Source organism: Arachis ipaensis, chromosome B09 (genome assembly GCF_000816755.2).
Source record: "Arachis ipaensis cultivar K30076 chromosome B09, Araip1.1, whole genome shotgun sequence".
Lineage (NCBI taxonomy): Eukaryota > Viridiplantae > Streptophyta > Magnoliopsida > Fabales > Fabaceae > Arachis > Arachis ipaensis.
In genome coordinates, this window is record NC_029793.2 from 22,272,460 (window position 1) to 22,294,709 (window position 22,250).

At 38.7% G+C, this 22,250-nt stretch overlaps 2 protein-coding genes across 2 annotated transcripts; one reads left to right on the top strand and one right to left on the bottom strand.

Annotated features, from left to right (window-relative positions):
* Window positions 16,330-16,692, top strand: LOC107615214 (protein FAR1-RELATED SEQUENCE 4-like). The gene has a single exon (XM_016317313.1). It carries the CDS (start codon window positions 16,330-16,332, stop codon window positions 16,690-16,692), a length of 363 nt encoding a protein of 120 aa, XP_016172799.1.
* On the bottom strand, window positions 18,297-22,250 carry LOC107615213. Its single transcript, XM_016317312.2, has 7 exons — window positions 22,074-22,250; window positions 20,958-21,140; window positions 20,016-20,301; window positions 19,826-19,910; window positions 19,334-19,417; window positions 18,443-18,533; window positions 18,297-18,313 (listed from the first exon to the last, which is right to left on the bottom strand). Exons 2-7 carry the CDS (start codon window positions 21,040-21,042, stop codon window positions 18,297-18,299), a joined length of 648 nt encoding a protein of 215 aa, XP_016172798.1. The 5' UTR covers window positions 21,043-21,140; window positions 22,074-22,250.

Here is a 22,250-nt window from a genome sequence, read left to right on the forward strand (position 1 = left end):
TGTTTTGTGAATTTTGATTCATAAACTATTAATGTAACAATTTTTTTTACTAGTGTCCAATATTAGTTTTATATATAGAGCTAAAAATGTTAGTTCTTTATACGGATGTCCATTAAAGGCTCAAGTTGCAAAAAGCTCAGAAACCTAACCCTTCCCTAATTGAATCCAAATAAAACATCTTTCATTAATAATTCAGACCTCTTTGTAATTATTATAAATTTTGGGTGAGAATATAATTTCATAAACTAACTTGTACGATTGCACTATAACCACACATTTGGAATCATTTTAAAGTATTCTTTAAAGACTACTTTATACTTTTACCACCACAGCTAAATCCCAAAATCAAATATTCCTCTTATCTTAATCGATAAGATAAGATAAGATAACTACCTCAAGTTATACAAAGGGGAGCCAGAGGCTCCTCAGATACGCTACTCATTCCACTCACCTATACTTCTTAGATCCATTCTGACTTGGGCGTCAGAGTGTCTTTGCAAGTACTACCCATACTGCTCCTGTCAGACAACCTGGCAATCACCTCGATTTGTAAGTCCCCGATCCATTCTATTACCCGTACCAGAGACATTTAGTACATTTGGCGCCGTCTGTGCGGACCTGCCAAATCGTGGAGGCATGACGAAAAATCTCGAGGAGTAATCCTCCAGCCACCACCACGACTCAAACCCTCAAAGCCTAACACCCGAACTTCGAGATAGTATTCCACCCACTCACGGAAGGATAACCAACACCGTCCACCAGCATCCAACCCCTGACCAGTGACAACCAAAGGAGGACGATTGACAGCCTGATAAAGCTCGAGCACTCAACGATCTAGGAGAGAAAGCCATCCAGATTAGCCAAGAGCTTTGTCTCAGAGTACAAAATCTCGAAGGCCGAGTCACGTCCAAAGAGTGATACCACCTGGAACACACAAGTCAAGCAACCTCCAAGATTCGATCGCATCGTGAGACCAGGAACGACAAATCACCCAAACAATGACACAGAAAGCGATGCAACCGCAGCGTTTGCAGGGATCCGAAATGCCGACACAACAAAGACGAACACACCGTGAGGATGCTAAGCAAACACGAAGCGAGCATGTGATAATGGGAGCCACCCCATTCACGGAAAAAATCCTGAAATCCAAACTCCCAAAGGGCTTCGACAAGCCCACTGATAAGAAATACGCATGGCCTTTAAAGCTAAGATGAACTTAGAGGGAGCCGCCGTTGCAGCTCGATGTAGGGCCTTTCCGGTGATCCTAGCCGGCCCCGCAATCAAATGGTTTAACACCCTCCCCAACAGCTCCATAGCCAGTTTCGACGATATGTCCAGGAAGTTTCTGGCACAGTTCACCACTAGGATCACCAAAGCAAAACATCCAATCAGTCTACTCGAAATCACTCAAAGACAAGACGAATCCACGAGGAAATACCTCGACAGGTTCAACGATGAGTGCCTAACGGTCGATGGACTCACAGACTCAGTAGCCAGTCTTTATCTTACCAATGGCCTCATAAACGAAGACTTCAGCAAGCACCTCACCACCAAGACAGTTTGGACCATGTACAAAATTCAAAATGTCGTAAGAGAATACATAAACGACGAAGTGGTCAGCCAAGTCATGGTCGCCAATAAATGGCAGCATGGCAACACGGTACCTCTAGAACCCACCACCAAAAGATACCCCAAAAGAACACTTCAAATCCACTGCCCCGAACTGGCCACCTAGGGTGGAAAAATTCACAAACTACATACCTCTGCCAGCCTCAATTAGGAAAATCTATCACCATATAGCAGAACGAGGCATCCTCTCGAAGGCGTGACAACTGAAGGAACGGACATGCGGAAACAAGAGGCTATACTGTGACTACCACCGAAGATACGGACATAAGACCCAAGATTGCTTCGATCTAAAGGACGCTCTCAAACAAGCCATCTGAGACGACAAACTCTCCGAGTTCGCCAAAATCATCCGGGATCCCGAGAAAGCTGATAGAGAAAGATCACCAGAACGTGAAGGACACAACCCCAGGACAATACGACAGCCAACCCGAGAAATTCCAGAGACTGACCCCACCATAATAGTAAATGTAATCACAGAAAAAGACGTGTCAAAAAAGTCAAAATCAGCACTAAAAAAAAAATCATGAAGTCCTAGCCATAAAGAATCAAGCACCAAACTCTTCCTTTTCGGCAGCAATCACGTTCTCCCTCGAGGACTGCCAACACGGCACCTCGATGGAAGACGCCCCCTTCGTTATCTCGGCAAGGGTCGGGGCCAGACTAGTGAAAAGAATATTGGTCAACACCGGAGCTGATTCCAACATCCTCTTCAGAGGAGCTTTCAATAAGTTAGGTCTCCGAAATGAAAACCTACAAGGCTACCGCAACGGGGTAACCGAAATCGGGGACAATTTCCTCAAATCGGACGGTTCCATAGTGTTACCGCTAACCATCGGAGTCAGAAGCCAGAGGAAAATCATACCCTCCGATTCATGGTCTTCAAAGATTCCACTGCCTACAAGATCATCCTTGGAAGAAAGAAGATCAACGATCTATCTGCCGTCATCTTCACCAAGTTCCTAATCATGAACTTCCAGGCCAACAACAGCACCATCAGAACAATACAAGGGGACCAAAATATCGTGGTAGAATGCGACAACACCAGCTTGGCCCTCCGCATAAGGTCCTAAGATGCGGTAGGCATCTTTCTTGCTGACCTCGATGCATGCCAAGACGGACAACCCTGACCAGGACTGGAAGGAGTGGTGCACAAATTGTGAATCACACTTTTCACAACGACGCCAGAATTGGGCAGAGAACTGGCGTTGAACGCCAGTTTATGTCATCTATCCTTGTGCAAAGTATAGACTATTATATATTGCTGGAAAGCCCTGGATGTCTACTTTCCAACGCAATTGGAAGCATACCATTTCGAGTTCTGTAGCTCCAGAAAATCCACTTTGAGTGCCGGGAGGTCAGAATCCAACAGCATCAGCAGTCCTTTTTCAGCCTGAATCAGATTTTTGCTCAGCTCCTTCAATTTCAGCCAGAAAAATACCTAAAATTACAGAAAAACATACAACTCATAGTAAAGTCCAGAAATATGAATTTTTCCTAAAAACTAATGAAAATAGACTAAAAACTAACTAGAACATACTCAAAACTATATGAAATTAACCCCAAAAAGCGTATAAAATATCCGCTCATCACAACAGCAAACTTAAACTGTTGCTTGTCCTCAAGCAACTAGACAATTAAAATAGAAGACTAATAAGTTGAGAAGCAATAATATCTCAGAGTTTTTGAGTGAAGTTCAGATTCTAATTAGATGAGCGGGACTAGTAGCTTTTTGCTTCTGAACTGTTTTGGCATCTCACTTTATCCATTGAAGCTCAGAGTGATTGGCATCTATAGGAACTTAGAATTCTGATAGTGTTATTGATTCTCCTATTTCAGTGTGATGATTCTTGAACACAGCTATTTTATGAGTCTTGGCCGTGGCCCTAAGCACTTTGTTTTCCAATATTACCACCGGATACATAAATGCCACAGACACATAATTGGGTGAAACTTTTCAGATTGTGGCTCAGCTTTGCTAAAGCCCCCCAATTAGAGGTGTCCAGGGTTCTTAAGCACACTCTTCTTTTTGCTTTGGACCTTGACTTTAACCGCTCAGTCTCAAGTTCTCACTTGACACCTACACGCCACAAGCACATGGTTAGGGACAACTTGGTTTAGCCGCTTAGACCAGGATTTTATTCCTTTAAAATGGCGTGATCACTGGCATCACACATTAGCTCAAATGGTAATGTCCAATCTGGTGCAGAAATGACTGGTGCTGTGACCAGCTTAGCTTTCAGCGTTTCAAACGCCTGCAGGCACTCTGTGTCAAACACAAATGGTGTATCAGCAGCTAGCAAATTGCTTAGAGGTTTTGCAATTTTTGAAAAATCCTTTATAAACCTCCTATAGAATCCTGCATGCCCCAGAAAGCTTCTAATTGCCTTAACATTGGCAGGTGGTGGTAATTTTTCAATTACCTCTATTTTTGCCTGATCCACCTCTATTCCCTTGTTTGAGATTTTATGCCCAAGAACAATTCCTTCAGTCACCATGAAGTGACACTTTTCCCAGTTTAAAACTAGGTCCTCAGGTGAATCTTGGGTGGTTTGCTCATTTCTTGGCTTTTTGCTGCCTTGAGGTGGGGTATTTAATGTTTTCCCACTTCTTAGTTGAACTGCTTGGCATTCTTCTGCTATTTGCCTTGACAGCTGCTTCTTTGTTTGCTTAAACTGTTCATCCATATGTATATTAGCCATCCTTGTCTCTTGTAACCTTTCTTTGAATTCGGCTAATTGCTTTGTTAGGAAGTCCAATTGCTGATTGAATTCAGCAGCTTGTTTTACAGGACTGAGTTCAGCAGTTGCTGTCTTAACCTCTTCTTTCATGGAAGAGTCATTGCTTAGGTACAAATGCTGATTCCTGGCAACTGTATCAATGAGCTCTTGAGCCTCTTCAATTGTCTTTCTCATGTGGATAGATCCACCAGCTGAGTAATCAAGAGACATCTGAGCTCCTTCTGCAAGCCCATAATAGAAGATGTCTAACTGAACCCACTCTGAAAACATTTCAGAGGGGCATTTTCGTAGCATCTCTCTGTATCTTTCCCAGGCATCATAAAGAGATTCATTATCTCCTTGTTTAAAGCCTTGGATGTCCAGCCTTAGCTGTGTCATCCATTTTGGGGGAAAGTACTGATTCAGAAATTTTTCTGTCAGCTGTTTCCATGTCTTTATGCTGGCCTTAGGTTGGTTATTCAACCACCTCTTAGCTTGATCTTTTACAGCAAATGGAAACAGTAATAGTCTGTAGACATCCTGATCTATTTCTTTATCATGTACTGTGTCAGCAATATGTAGAAACTATGCCAGAAACTCTGTAGGTTCTTCCTGTGGAAGACCGGAATACTGGCAACTTTGCTGCACCATGATAATGAGCTGAGGATTCAACTCAAAGCTACTGACTCCAATGGAGGGTATGCAGATACTACTCCCATATGAAGCAGTAGAGGGGTTAGAATATGACCCCAGAAGTCTTCCTGGACTGTTCATTTCCGCTTAGGTCCATGATGGAGAAAGGGAGATAAATTGTTTTTAAAATAGAGAGAAAAGATATTTTTTATTTTTAAGAGGAAAGAGAAAAACAATAAGATAGCACAAGATTTAAAATTTTTAGATCTAATGCTCCTTATTTTCGAAATTTTTGGAGGGAAAACACCAAACTTAAAATTTTTTTAGAAAACCAAAACAAATTTTCGAAAATTTTTTTTTCTCTGTAGCTTCAGAAAATCCACTTTGAGTGCAGGGAGGTCAGAATCCAACAGCATCAGCAGTCCTTTTTCAGCCTGAATCAGATTTTTGCTCATCTCCTTCAATTTCAGCCAGAAAAATACCTGAAATTACAGAAAAATACACAACTCATAGTAAAGTCCAGAAATATAAATTTTTCCTAAAAACTAATGAAAATAGACTAAAAACTAACTAGAACATACTCAAAACTATATGAAATTAACCCCAAAATGCGTATAAAATATCCGCTCATCAAGGAGACATGGAGAAACTGCAAATAGGGAAAACCAAGGATGAATTCACATTCATTAATAAAACCTACCCTATGACCTAGAAGGCGACCTGATCAAACTCCTAAAGCAGAACTGGGACTTATTCGCATTCACCCCGACCGACATGCTAGGAATAGACCCTGATCTAATATCCATCATTTGGCTGTAGATCCAAAGGCTAAGACGGTGGCACAGAGGACAAGAAAAATGTTCTCCACAAAGCATTCGGAGTCAAAAAACAAGGCAAAGCCCTGCTTGAAGCAGGCTTCATCCGAGAGCTCCCATACACAACCTGGTTGGCCAACGTCGTACTAGTCAAAAAAGCAAACAGCAAGTGGTAAATGTGCGTTGATTACACGGACTTGAAAAAAGCTTGCCCTAAAGACGCATTTTTCCTACCAAACATCGATGGACTAGTAGATGTCGCCTCAGGACATTAGTACCTCAGCTTCATGGGCGCCTACTCCGGGTACAATCAGATACCCATGCACTGACCTAACGAGGAGAAAGCCGCATTCGTAATCCCCGATGACACGTACTGCTACATGGTCATGACCTTCAGATTAAAGAACGCCGGGGCCACCTACCAGAGGCTCATCACCAAAATCTTTAGAGACATCTCTGGAACCAAGCTGGAGGTTTACATTAATGACATGCTTGCCAAAACCCAAACCAGTGAGGAGTTCATCAACGACCTCGAACTCATACTGGACACTCTGAAGAAACACCAATTGTGCCTTAACTCAACAAAGTGCGCTTTCGGGATAGAAGCCAGGAAGTTCTTAGGTTTCATGATCACTCAATGCGGGGTGGAGACAAACCCGAAAAAATGCAAAGCCATTTTTGAGATGAGCAGACCGGTAAGTCTTAAGGATGTCCAAAGGTTGACTGGACGATTGGCTGCCCTTTCGCGCTTCCTCGGGGCCTCGGCCTAGAAAGCCATTCCTTTCTTCAAGCTCATGAAAAAAGGTATAAGCTTAAAATGGGAACCCGAGTGCGAAGAAGCCTTCCAACACTTCAAAAAAGTGTTGTCAGAACACCTGTACTTATCCATAATGGAGGAAGCACTAGTCCCAGCGCTCGTCCAAGAAGACGAACAAAAAATACAAAGTCCTGTATACTTCGTAAGTAAGGTCTTCCAAAGTGTAGAAAGACATTACTCCAGACACGAGAAACCTACCTTCGCACAGCTTACGGCGTCCTGACGCTTCCGGCAATATTTCCAAGCCCACCCCATAACGGTCTGGACAGACCAGGCGGTGAGGCAGGTACTGCAGAAGCCGGACCTCATAGGACGAATGCTCGTTTGGTCTGTCGAATCATCACAATACCGAATCGGATCGAGGCCACAAACACAATTAAGACTCAGGCCATGGCGAACTTCATAGTCAAAATGATCCCAGGAAATGAACACGCAGAAACTTGAAAACTCCACGTTGACGGCTCATCAAACACTAGCTCAGGAGCAGGAATAATACTGGAAAACGAGAATGGAATCACTATTGAACAATCCATTCGATACGAGTTTCCGATCTCCAACAATCAAGCCAAATATGAAGCCTTCCTAGCCGGATTGACGTTAGCCAAGGAAGTTGGTGCAAAGGTGTTAGAAGTCTGCAGCGACTCCTAGGTGGTCAGGTCCCAAATAAACGGAGGTTACTAAGTACGAGACCTTTTGCTACAACAATTCCTAGCCAAGGTGAAAGAACTGGCACCTGAGTTTGACAGAGTAACTGGTGCACGAAATTGTGATGTCCAGGCTCAAACAATCCCCGGCAACGTGAGCAACTTGGTGCTCTGATCTCAATACATAATTGTCACAACTTCGATACAACTAACCAGCAAGTGCACTGGGTCGTCCAAGTAATACCTTACGTGAGTAAGGGTCGAATCCCACGGAGATTGTTGGTATGAAGCAAGCTATGGTCACCTTGTAAATCTCAGTCAGGTTGTTCTACCACTGAGCTATAGACGGAAGCTGGAAGCTTTTGTCTTCCCTTTCCTCCTTCTAGAGGTTTCTCTGGCCTTAGGTGCCATCAATGGTTATGGAAAAAACAAAAAAGCTATGCTTTTACCACACCAAACTTAGAATGTTGCTCGTCCTCGAGCAAAAGAAGAAAGAATAGAAGAATAAGAAGAAGATATGGAGGACATGGATGGGAGTGTGTATTCGGCCATATGGGTGGGATTGGGTGGGAGAGAGATGTTGATGAATTTGAGGGTAGTGGGTGTATGGATGTGAGTGGTAAATGGAAAACAGAAGGGATGATCATGAATGGAAAGAGAGATGATGAGGTAGGTGGGGATCCTGTGGGGTCCACAGATCCTGAGATGATCCTGTGGGGTCCACAAATCCTGAGGTGTCAAGGCATTTACATCCCTGCACCAATTTAGGCATGTAAAACGCCCTTGCACACAACTCTGGGCGTTCAGCGCCAGGTTGGTGCCAATTTTGGGCGTTCAACGCCCCTTTGCTGCCATTTCTGGCGTTGAACGCCAGAACCATGCTTGTTCTGGGCGTTCAGCGCCAGGATGCTCCCATTCTGGGCGTTCAGCGCCAGAACTATGCTCTGTTCTGGCGTTTGAACGCCAGACAGATGCTCCTCCAGGGTGTGATTTTTTCTTCTGCTGTTTTTGATTCCGTTTTCAATTTTTATATTTATTTTGTGACTCCTCATGATCATGAACCTAAGAAAACATGACAAACAATAAAAATAAGAATTAGATAAACATTGGGTTGCCTCCCAACAAGCGCTTCTTTAATGTCAATAGCTTGACAGTGGGCTCTCATGGAGCCTCACAGATGTGCAGAGCTTTGTTGAAACTCTCCAACAACAACTTGAAGATCATGAAGAACACTATGAATGCATGAGAATTTTCGAAAAATGCAAGATGAGTATGCAATTGACACCAAACTTATAATATGACTCAAGACTCAAACAAGAAACACAAAATATTTTTGATTTTTATGATTTTCTGATTTTTTTGGATTTTTTTCGAAAATTATATGAAAAAGAAAAAATAAGGATTCCAAAAATTTTTAATATGAATTCCAGGAATCTTGCATTCTTAGTTTAAAGCTTCAGTCCAGGAATTAGACATGGCTCACTAGCCAGCCAAGCTTTCAATGAAAGCTCCGAACATCCCTAAAAGTAACTAGATTCTACTAAAAACATACTAAAAACAATGCCAAAAAGCGTATAAATTATCCGCTCATCAGTAACCATCTAGCACATTTCTAGGGAATGAAACGCAAGGGCTGATTTTCTCTCAAAACTGGCAAGTACCAAATCAGTCCCAAGAAGCCGATCATTGATCCAGGAGGTTATTATGATGCCATCCATCTCAGTTGCGACCTCGGTCGACCTCCCCATCACAAGCTAGCACTCTTGGACCTTCCCAATTCTTCCCAATTCTCCCTATCAAAAGCGGGAAGCAGTGAAGTACACCACAATAGCAAGGCAATTATACAAGCGCAGACTATCACAACCCCTTCTCAAATGCATAGAACCCGGTGACACGGACAACATACTTTGCGAAATTTATGAAGGATGTTACGGCCATCATGTGAGGGGAAAAATCTTGGCTCAAAAGGTTATCCGAGCAGGGTATTTTTGGCCCTCCATCATAAAATACTCCCTCCAACTAGTCAAAAATTGTGACAAGTGCCAAATCCACGCCGATCTCCACCAGGCCGCCCCTCATCAACTCAGCGTCATAATGGCAGACCGGCCTTCCAAAACCTAGAAAATCGACCTCGTCCCTTCCCCACGGCTCCTGGGTAGCTTTGGTACCTCATAGTCGCTACGACTACTACACCAAGTAGATCAAAGCTGAGGCCTTAGCCACTATCACGGCCCCCCAGTGTCGGAAGTTCTTCTGGAGACAAGTTATAACCCGATTCAGAATTCTTGAGATCATGATCACGGGCAACGGGACCCAATTTGCGGACAAACAATTCAAGGAATTCTTTGAAGGTCTCGGCGTCTCACAATAGTTCAGTTCGGTAGAGCATCCACAAACAAACGGACAAGTAGAAGTGGCCAATAAAATAATAGTAAAGGGCCTCAAAAAGCAACTAGACGAGGCCAAGGGGTTATGGGCTGAAGAACTCAGATCCGTCCTCTTGTCGTACTGGACCTCCCCCAATCCTCAACCGGAGAAACCCCCTTTCGGCTAACATAAGAGGCCGTCATCCCAGTATAAGTCGGGGATCCTATTCCATGGAGAACCGTGGGAGGAAATGAAGAAGAAGTAGAGTGGAACCTCGCGGATGAGGCCAGGAGCATAGCACACCTACGGGAGCTATCCCTAAAACAAAGGATAAGCTTAAGGTACAATCGTAGCATGATGCGACGAAACTTCAGACCAGGAGACCTTGTCTTACAACAAAACGACATCCACCCCTACCCCTGGAGAAGGGAAGCTCACGTCCAACTGGGAGGGCCCCCTACCGGATCAAGACGGTAATTGGGAAAGGAGCTTATAAGCTATAACGATTAGACGAGATTGAGCTTTTGAGATCTTGGAATGCCACCAACATGCGGCGCTACTACACGTAGGAGCATCCTCCCAAGCGACAAGAATCAAAGTCGTTTAGATTATCTTTTATTTTCCTTCATTGTTTAAGTTTGTTTATTGTTTTATCGCATATTTTCCTTATCGGACACTCTTTTCTACCCACATTAGGAGGTTTTAACGAGGCCAACCTTTAAATTAAATTTATTTTTACATTTTCTCTCCAAAGCATTCCCCAACCGACGGCACGAATAAACACGGCTATCCCTGGGGACCGATCACCTTCGAGGCCAAAACACGGATAATACACAAAATTAAATAAGTATCTAACACGGCCCACCAAAAGACCACAAAGTGCCACGATAGTTCTAAAGCTCAATATCATAGTATATAGTCAAGAATATAATATGCTAGAAGCCCAATGAAGGAATAAAGCTCAAAGACACAAAAAACAGAGATACAAAAGCGCGAAGCATTCACACACGATAACTAAATGCATAAAGGTAAGAAAAGGATCATAGATACAAGATAATCAAGGTGTATATATATATATACAAAAGAGAACTAGTCACAGCCTGTGGAGTTTAGGCCTGCTAGCTCAAACAGAATACAACAGAGTTTTCGAAGTTAAACAGCAACATCCTGTCTCTCAAAGTAAGCCTCTAAGGCAACAAGTGCAATATACAAAAGTGAGAGAATACTAAAGTAAGATAAACAAAATACAAGAAATAAAAGTGATCCTCCGCTCTGTCACCATCTACAAACTCACCGAGGTGGGTTGCGACCTGCATATGAAAATCAACAACAACATATGATATGAGAACCGGAGGTTTTCAGTATGGTAACAGTGCCCAATAGATAAGATATAAGGTTCCGGGACGCCAAAGGCAATCCTAGAACTATAAACCAAAATATAAATATTCAACTTAAAACAAAACTTAAACCATAAAAAGGTTATCTAATTCTTAAGGAATTTCTAAACTAACAAATCATCACTGTCCCACAGCCTTCGCCAACCTATCCTCCATGCGATCCCATCGCCACCACCTACCGAACCTCCTCAATCCTAGCAAAAAACACAAGTAATGCATGCAAGTAAAGCACAAATAATATACATTTACATCAAATAATGCAATTAGCAAGTAAGCATGTTATACACTTAGGCAATAGATGCAAATAATCAAAGCAAACAGACACTTAAGAATGCATATGATGAATGTCTGCCCTATTGGTTGTGATATCACTTGTCGGTTCAACTGCCAACCCGACACATCCTCTTGGGGTGTCTTCTTTCGGTCGCGAATAATTGGTACCCCAAGGATATAGTGCCCGGCCCACTGTCCAGGGATATAGTGTCCAGCCCACTCTTGCGACTCGAAAGGATGCGAGTGGGATACTCAGTCTCAAACCTCACATCTCAACGTAAGCGGGATTAACCACCGTCCTTATGATGACACCGCAACCTCGACAAGCGGGATTAACCACCATCCTTGCTAGGCGCATAGCGACTTATCAATCTCAGTATATAAATAGTATATAATAAATCTCAGTGATCAGTGCTCATATAGCACAAGTCCATTAATACTGATTTCATCAATCTCATCAACCACAATCATTTATTTCCAAGTTCCAAACTCATCATCAGTTCTCAATATATTATCATCTCAACATTCTGCCAATCCACTCAAGTCATTCTATCCACAGAACTTCCCAAGCCTAAGTCATCGTCTTCTAAACTTATTAACAGAAAATATCTAAATTAAGTTACCTAACCCATCCTCACTAGTATCAAAGCCTAATCACAAGTTAAGAGTCTTAAATAGATTTTTGAGAAGTTTAGAAAGCTAGAGAAACCATTAAAATGTCAAAAAAACAAATTTTTAGTAAAACAGGGATCATGCGTACGCATGCCTCCTCTTGCGTACGCATGGGTGTCAAATTGCCCAAGTCGCGTACGTATAACCCTACCCGCGCACGCGAGAGTCTCAACCAGAATAAGCCTCCGTGTCGCGTGCGCATGCCAACAAGAATGCCATTCTCGCGTATGCATGCCAGTGTCACGTACACGAGAGTGCTTGGTAGCAGCCAATCCCCGCGTTTCGTGCACTGTCCACGTACGCATGACTTGAAAACCTTAGAAAAATTTTAAAAGTTGCAGAATTTAGATTTTTGTATCAAACTTCAAACGTGCATAACTTTTTCGTTTTAAAACATTTTCCATCCGTTCTTCTAAAGTCTTAAAGCTCTCGAACCCAACTTCTATTTACATCATTTCATCAAAATAGAGGATTCAGAACACAAGTTATGGCTTGTTGAAATTGGTTAAAAACAAGGTTTTACCAAATCTTACAATGTTTCTCTAGTTTTCCAAACTTCAATTCAAACCCAATCAACAATACCCCAAAATCATCATCAAAACACTACTACGCATTACAATTTACTCCTCAAATATACTTCAAATATTTTCACACCTATTTCACTTAATTTTCCATCTCTTCCACTCATAATTCAATAAAACTAATAATTTCCAAACCAAGAATACAATCTCAACAAATTTTGCACAATTCAACTCATCATAAGCATCATTCATCATATATCATTACCAATCCTCATTGACATCCATTTTTATCAAAACTCATCATCAACATTAATAATCATCAACATTCATCATCAATTCAATCCTATCCTAAGGTCCACTAGCCTAAGTTTCATGAAACATCACATATTAGCTAAAGGAAACCATAACCATACCTTAGCCGATTTTAACACGCAGAAAACACTAAAATTGACTTTCAAACAAGTTTTCATAAAGCTTTAGCCACCAAAGTTCAAATCCAAATGCTCCAAATCCACCAAGTCAACTCCAAATCAACATGTAATTACTCTAATATCATACAATACACCAAATTAACATTAGAGCTTGCCAAAACATCAAACCACAAGAGTTTTTGAAGTGACTTACCTCACTCACTATGGACTGGGACAAAACCCAATAATTTCTCACTATTAAATGGCACCTAAATAACCAAAATTATAAAATCTACTCAATAACTATACCCAAATTTTTTAAACTGTTAGGATAGAGGAAAGAGTATGGAATTAGAGTTCTTACCAACTTTGTTTAGTTAGAAAGGACAAACTTGGCAAGAGCTACGCGTGGTTGAAAACGGCATGCAAATCGGAGCACCGTAGCTCAAGTTATGAGCTTAAGAAGATGAAAGTGAATAGTGTTAATGGTGGTTCTCTCTTCTTCAAGCTCAGCTGGTTCCTCCCTTTCTTTGGTGTGTTATGAGCTGAATGAGTTCTTTAATTGGGTATTTATATGTTGGGCTTGTGACCAACTTGGACCCGGTCTAACTGTTTAATATTTTTGGTCCATTTGACCAAACTTTAGGCCAAAACCTTTAGAATTAGCGCCCAGTTTTCAACTTTAAATTTTTTCTTAAGTTTTTCTACAGTTTTATTTTCTCTCTCGCATTACCGGATACACTTAAGCCGGTACTGCCGGCTAATTTACTGGTACATATTTTTACGTAATTTTTCGCAGAAAATTACATTTTTCCACTCGAAAAAATTCATTGAATTCAAATCTCACCTTTAAATTTTCTAATTAATACTTCTAAATTTTTTGAACCTATTTTGGATAATTAAATTATTATTTTATTTTATTTAATTTAATTTTATTTTATTTTAAACGGTTATTAGCTTCCGGATCTTACAAGACGTTGGACATAACCCTAAAAAAGAGCTTGTACCTTACGTTTAGGCACAAATCACAATTTTAGATAACCCTCGCAATAGTAATCATTTTAAGATTTGTATTACATAAAGGAAATAATATATGTCACTTTCAAATTAATAATAATCCAAAATTCTTATTTTTTTTATCTAAATATATGTAAAATAATAATGATTAATTGTTCAAAAATTTGAGAACTAATCAAAATCAAAGTTACAAATTTTTCCAATAATAATAAAATCACCACACACAATAACACTTGCATAATGTATCTCTTCTAGATTCAATAGCTTATCAATCCAACTAAAAAGCAAAACCATAAAAATCAATTATCCAAATCCAATAAGGAGAAACAACAATCCAACCACAAACCTAAACTAACCAAAATAAAAAAGTTTAAGAAAATAATAATAATCTTTAACAAAAATCACATGTTAGTTATGTAAAATTTTATTATCATCCTTCCCAAATCACAAAAAGCATCCAGAAGTTATAAACCTCATAAACCATAAAAGGCATTCATAAGTAATAGAATGAACCTATGCCTATTATCTAAGTGTTTGAAAAATAAATATCAATACTTATGGATGACAAACCATAAAATTTTATTGTCATCCTCTCTCAAATCATAAATAACATTCAATACTGATGAACCTCCTAAACCATAAAAAGCATCCATAAGGAATGACCCTAAACTTATTATCTGTGTTTGAAAAATAAACAAAAATACTATTTGTATGCCATCAAAATTAGTTACTATATATTTGTTGTGATTTCTTCTAAACCCAAGGTAATATAGTATGGGTTTACCCTTGATTAGGTGTTACCACCTTAGCCACCCATCAAGTAAAATAGTCAAAGTTTTTTCATTGGTCTTATACCGTAGTATATGCTTAGTTGTTTTCCTTATTGTAGTGTATACATCCTGTATTTCTCAATGGGGGTAATTTGAAATTTCACTTTTCACCCCTAAAAATAAAAAAGCCTTCATCTCTGTCTTTCATTCACCTACGATGCTTCCCTAGCTCAAAGAAAAAGCCTAGCCTCCATAGATGCTCTTGTCTTCAAACTATGTTATTGTCGCGATGTTACCGCTGCCATCGAATGCGGTGCGACCGTAAACTAAGGTTCTGTGCCTCCACAAGGGAACATTGTCACTTTGTTTAGCTCCCACTAGCGGAATCTTTGTTTGTGATCAAACTATATCTGGTTCAAGATATTTTACCATCGCCATGTTACCGCCACAATCGAATATGGTGTGGCCATAAAAAAATGTTGTGTGCCTCCACAAGGGAACGTTGTCACTTTGTTTAGCTCCCACTAGTTAAAGCTTTGTTTGTGATCAAACTATATCTGATTTAGTATTTTTAAGATTCGAGGTGAGTTTAATTTTCATGAAAGTATCTGTCTTTTCCTTTTTTCTGTTTAGGGACAACTTATGCTGTTCTAGAATTTGGATTTGAAGACATATATGTCATTGCTATTTTGTGAATAGGTTTGGGATTTTGAAATTAACTCATTAAATTGGCCTAATAAACAATTGGATTACTTTAAATAGGGTTGGATCTTCGAATTATGATCATATTTAATTTATTAACCCGATTTGTGTTTTAGTTTTCGGAAAATTTTAGCTGTTATGAATTATGATAGGTTAGTTAATGTCTTATTGCAAATTATGGTTAACAATTGGAAACATTGTCGTGTAGTTGATGCCATAAGTTCTCTTTATGCATATTTTAGTTTGTTTATTCCTAAGCACGATTTATTTATGTCTTCAGAAATAACCAAATATATTCATTTATGTTTGATTCACCATGTTTGATTGTGCTAGGTATAAAATAATGTCTACATACGAGGATGATGTTAAAAATGATTCTAACAATGAGCTGGGTGATGATTTCAATTATGAACTGAATTCACATGATAATAATAATGACAATGATGATAATGATGATCCATTGGATTTTACTAGCAAGAATGAAGATGATAGTGATGTTAAAAGAATAGCCGATTTAATGGTGGAGGACATTTGGAACCTGGAGTTTAGGACAAAGGATGAAGCTTGCCAACTTTATAATGCATATACTTGTTGACATGGCTTTGTAATGAGGAAGGATGATGTCATTAGAGATAAGAAGGTAAAATAATTTGTAGAAAACTTGTGTGCAATAAAGAGGGGCACAGAAATATGAGGTATCTTGACTTGGAGAACAGATCGAAGGAGGCAAGGTCAATCACGTAAACTAAGTGCCAAACGCGACTTAAGGCTAAGCTTGACTACAACTGTGGTAGATGAAAAGTATCATGTTTTGTCGAATGTCACAATCATAAATTGACTCCTCCCCAATTTACACATCTCGTTCCAACCAATCATCGTCTTACTATAACGGATAAAGTCCAAGTGAAAAATTTTCACCAATTTGGTGTCAAGGCATGTCATATTATGGGATATATTGCATGCCAGAAGGGTGGATATCGTTATTATGTCTTCACACGCAAAGATTTATACAATCATATTGACTGTTATCATAGATCAAAAGTTAAAAATGGAGATGCAAATGCCGCAATCAACTATTCGATTGGCAAGTCAAATAACGATCTTTTGTTCTTTGGAAAATATACATTCACTAGTGATCACAAGCTCGAGCATATATTTTGGGCAGATGGCCAATCAATTGTCGACTATCAATGCTTTGGAGATATTGTTGCTTTTGATTCTACGTACAAGAAAAATAAACACAAGTCGTTGGTCATATTTTTTGGATGCAATCATCATGGGCAGACTATTATCACTACAAGAAAATAGGTCTATTGCCACGCTTTTAAAGCGTGGCGAAAAGCTGAAAAAAGCGTGGCGATAGCTTTTCGCCACGTTTTTTGAGCTACCGCCACGCTTTTGAAAGGGTGACCTATGAAAGGTGGCGGTTGCTCTATCGCCACGCTTTTTTCAGTCTATCGCCACGCTTTTCTTTTGCCACGCTTTTTTACAAATTGGCACTTTTAAAAGCGTGGCTGTAGGTGGGAGATATGGCCACGCTTTAAAGTGTGGCGATAGGGCAGATTTGGCCACGCTTTTAAAGCGTGGCGATAGGACAGATCTGGCCACGCTTTTAAAGCGTGGCAAAAGGAGAGGTATGGCCACGCTTTTAAAACGTGACAATAGGAAGAGATACGGCCACGCTTTTAAAGCGTGGCCATAGTAAGATATACTGCCACGCTTTAAAAGCGTGGCGAATGCCTTGTTAAATTAAAAAAAAATTCTTTTCCTTGCTTGATCTTCATTGCTACACAATATAAATTTTCAATCCTTTTTTATTACCAAACCTACAAATATAGTATGCAATTTTTATTACAAGACATATCAAACAATAATTAGTGACATATATAATTTACTATAATTGTTTTATACATTAAAAAACTAATATTCAAATACAAAATAAATCTCGAGTTCAAATTCCAAAACTAAAAACCGAAGAAAAATACAGAAACAATACAAGTTAGAACTGCTCATAATATATCAAATTACACTAATAGAGATGCTCATCAGCCTAAATACTTGGTAAAAAATCAGAATCAACCTAAAACTGCTCCACTTTGTGCATTAAGCGTTCAAGTTATCCATTCCAATACTAGCCTGCAGCAAAATATCAAGAACAATAAAGCAACAGAAACTAAACTATGCTCACTAATTGGTAAATGCAAATCTAAAAGTACAATAATACGAAACTAAACTATGCTCAAAATACCAAACTAAAAGCAACAGACCTTCTGCAAATTTGATTTAACAAATGTTTCCCCAGATGGAGTTTTGTTCACTGATTCTGGAAGGAGATTAAGTTTTCGAACATCTTCAGGAGTCACCTTAAAAGTTGAGAAAGTACCTGTAAGGAAAGGAGGGAAAAAAAGTTATTGTCAAATTCATGTGCCAAATATTTTCCACATATCATAATAATTGATTAATATTGATGGCGTAAGAAACTATTAAATATTTTCCTTCAGCTGCTAATTTATAATAATTTAAATATTTCAATTTAATTAATTATATTAATATTGATGGCGTAAGAAACTATTAAATATTAATCTCCGGAAATTACTAATTAGTATGGAGTGAATTTATATGACAATTTGGGCTTACATATATAACTAGTGGACAATGGGAAGAAAATGGTGTGTGTCAGGGTGGAAAGAAGAAGCGCACCGAGAAGCAATGAAGAAGGATTAAGAAATGGAGGATGGGAGGGTGAAGAGTGTAGAGCATTGAATAGGGGGTGGACAAATGAATAAAAAGCTGCACTTGAAAGTTGAAACAAATTAAAGAAATTGTGGTACCACATACAAAACGGAACTTCAATAATAACAGCTTCCTCAGATTTCCCTTTCATGCTCTAATCTGCCTCGCAGTCCCATGATTCATTTAATTTGATACCCTTCAAACATTGTGGAATTCATAAAATTATATGATGCTCAAAATTAGAAAACTAATAATAACTTTTTCTTTAATATATGAGAATCACAGATAAAATTAACTAAGAAGGCTGATCTGAAGAAACAATTACCATGTGCTGTTATGTCAACAATGCGCAGGCCCAACGCATCCAACTGACTCCGAAATTGTGAAGTATCAGCTGGTTTCTCAGGCTTCTTGTTCTGTTAAAATATAAATGGCAGGGCATTGATTCTTAGAAGCATTACAAAATCATAGTTGGATTATTTACTTAAACAAGTTGATTGAGGAGGTTACTTAATCAAAAGAACAGAGCATCCAAGCGCACGGGCGCAGACATTCTCATCAGAGCATCCTATGCTTAACCTTCGAAAGCCATTAAGCACCGAAAGATTTGACACATCTTGACAAATACAAACTTGACACTATGGATGTACTTGTTTTAACTTTCTCTTGACAAAACTTTTCACATATTTGTATAAATTTAGAAAATAATCATAATGTAAAAAAAAAAAATAAAAAACAGTTTTTGAGCTTTTTCCTTCTTTTTTGGATTTTGGTAAAAGCTAAACAGGTAGCTTCTAATTAAAATCAGTTTTCAAGTTTCTTACAAATTTATAAAAAAAATCAAGTTGTAAAATTACTATTTTGAAAATCAGAAACAAACGCACCCCTATATCAGTGGCCAATTATCATAAGTGAAAATAGATGTCATCTCAGCATCTTTATGTGAATTTCACACAGACAATATTTGCTACAAAAACTACAGTAGTAGGAATTATAACCAAAGGGACCAATACCCATTATTAGTAGTATAGATATTCAACATTTCACACAGACACACACATATGGTGTAGCATATTTCATGGTTTTATAACACCAAAATAACATCTTTTTAAGCTTGTGTTAACCATAAGAACCAAAACAAAAGAGGCAACAACTAAACATGACTACTAGAAATTTCTAACAACTATTCCAATGGAGAAAAAAAATTGAAATTTACCCACCTCTCCATTCCATGACATGGGAGACCACCATTGATATGTTCAAATGTCAGTATCTTGCCCACAGCCAGATACTCTAGCACCTACAAAATGAAGTTGATCAAGCATGTACATACACTCTCTTAGCACTAACTTCATATACAAAAATTTAAAAAACAAGCAGCAGCAAACCCTCAATTTCAAACTTCAAATTTGTAATAATTTTATGCAAGTGAAGCATTTCATTGTTAATTAGTTTTTGCTATATTCCATACCATGCACTGTTCATGAAAACAATAAGTTAGTACAAGATGGTCTTAATAAAGTACATATAATAAGAGCTTGAATGAGCAAGAGGAATACCTTGAACATGTGCATTATTGGCGCAAACAGAACCGTGAAGAGCAGAAGATGATAAGTTAATAACTTAGAAAAAACTATGTTTCTTTTATTACGCAGCAGGAACAACAAAAGAAAGAACTAAAAAAGTTTAAGTGCACACCTCAAGAGACAGGATCAAGCAATGTCCTGGCACCAGCTAATCCTCTGCTCCAAAGCAACCAACAGTTAGGAGGACAAATTTCAATTTCACAACCACTGAAAAAAACTTTAATGGGTAGGACTTCAAATTGAAAACAAAGGACTTACCACTCACACGTCTGGATAACTTTTTAGGTAGAGAAGGGAACAATGTATTCTCACCATACATTTTCAAGCTCCTTCTCACAAGCTTCATCACATAGTTTCGGCTTATCTTCTGGGGGCAAACCAGCTCCTTTGCCTTCCAATGAACCAACAAAGAGGCTTGAGACTCCCAAAGCCAATCCAAGAAAGTCTCTGCGTGAACTGCTATTAACCATAGCAGCACATTCAGTTGTATCTGAGGCCTTTGCTTTTACCGCCGATCTTTGGTATTGCGGAACCAAGCATCGAAGCCTGTCAGCAGCAATGCCTTGAGGATTGCAGCCCAAACTTTTACAAGTAGAACCTACCCCAAAAAAAAATTACATACTTTAGAAAACAATTGTGACAGTTAAACCCATGAGAATAATTTCTATGCACCAACACTTTAAAAGCAATTTGAAACTTTCAGCCAATAGAAATTCAAAAAGGTATGAAGTCATGGTGGATAGTTGTGATGATTTGGCACTTTCTTGAATTTCTATTAGATGACAGGGAGAAATTGTTTTACCTCACCATCAATGTCTAGAAATCAAATCCTAAATGAATAGTGAAATTGAAGAATGGAAGTTGGGGGCAGTGATAATAGTTGAGAAAATTTTAATTTTGCAGAAACAGAAGTGGATTACAAAGTCACAATGAATTCACCTTTACTATCCTGTAAATACAATGCATGAACTCATTAACTCAACAATAATTCGTTATTACTTATTACTTTCCTCTTAGAAAAAACAACTTTTTGGCACCACTATCATTCATCTAAGAACATGACACAACAGATTATTGAGTTAAACAATAATTAGTAGTGCTCCTCAAACTAAAACCTATACAAGAGTGGAAGCAATAACAATCTGAGGTTGTGAACAAAACAGAAACAAGAAGCAATGACAATGTAACATTGTTTGAGTTGTGAAATGAAGAAAACAATTGGAAATTTAAGGAAGCAGCACATAGAATAGATACCTAGTGGAAGAAGTAGAAAGGAGAGAGAAGCAGCCATTGTTGGCATATCATATCCAAGGTCGAAGGTTGTAATATTATATGTCATTTGATGTGGATAAACCAAATCCACTTAAACACATCACCTGTCAGAAACTGTCCTTTTATCTTTTTCTTTTTCTTTTTTTTCTTTTTCCTTTTCCTCCCCTACAGATAACATAAAATCTTAATCCTTAATAAATCTTGTAGTAGTATAAAATAATTTATACCACTCAAATCTTTTATTTAATATGCAAAGAATAGAATCATCAACATTGTTTATTGTTTATTAAACAGCAGCAGTAAATAGCATGTTTCCCAGGTTCAAGCAAGCAGCAAACAGAATTCATATGACTTAACTAAAACTGAAATCAGAAATCATTGCAGTTCATATAATATGGTCCAAGCAACAAGCAGAGCAGCACTCAGCAACAACAAACCAAGAAAAATTAATGAAACAGTAACACTTTCACAGCATCTATTTTGGACAATGAAAAAAAATACAATAAACAGCAATCACAAGTCCAGAATTCAACACCAAAACAGCACAATAAACAAGTTCATCCAGGGCAACATTCAGAGGAAATAAAAAATCTAAAATAAAGTGAATTGATAACACTGGACATCGGGCAACCATCATTGTAAAGACTCAAATCAGAAGACATACCCTTACAGATTCATATATATCTTCAAACAACAAGCTAAGATCACACTAACCCGGTTTTGATATCTTTCAATACAATATTTATTAGGTTTCGAGAACTTTAGCTAATCTGTTTATTAGCTAATGAAGCTACCGAATTCATATATACAAAAAAATTTCTTAGGGCAAGAAAAAAAAAGTAGGCTACAGTTTAGGGATTGTAAAAATATATAACAGCTAAAATATCAAAATTCAAAATGCAAGTTTTGAAATCTGAATATCTTCTCACAAATTCCCCAAATTTTCAAATTACGCCAATCACCCGTTCCCCACCAAAACCTCCCCAAATTGTGCACAACACTAAAAAAATTCCTAAAATTATCAAATGCACGAACCAATTTCATATCCGAAAAGCAATGCTGGCGCGAATTGAAACATGAAAGAAAGAGGAGAAGAACCTGAAACAACGCAACGAAAGCAACAATTCCTTCAACAAGGGCAAGACTGACATTGACACCGAGCAAGAGACACGGAAAACAGTTGCTGCCTCCAAGCTCCGACATCTTCCCACATTGTCCCTTGTCGTATTCGCTTTTGGAAGGAATCGGTTGAAAGAGGTGGCGCTGACGCTGACG

What these genes read in the sequence shown, in the direction of transcription:
- LOC107615213 (XM_016317312.2), bottom strand. Translation starts at nt 21,042, where the DNA reads ATGACATATAATATTACAACCTTCGACCTTGGATATGATATGCCAACA. An exon ending in CTTTCTACTTCTTCCACTAG is followed by an intron (nt 20,302 to 20,957) that starts GTATCTATTCTA and finishes TTTTTGGGGTAG; the next exon opens with GTTCTACTTGTAAAAGTTTG. An exon ending in CCAGGACATTGCTTGATCCT is followed by an intron (nt 19,418 to 19,825) that starts GTCTCTTGAGGT and finishes TTCATTTTGTAG; the next exon opens with GTGCTAGAGTATCTGGCTGT.
- LOC107615214 (XM_016317313.1), top strand. Translation starts at nt 16,330, where the DNA reads ATGGGATATATTGCATGCCAGAAGGGTGGATATCGTTATTATGTCTTC.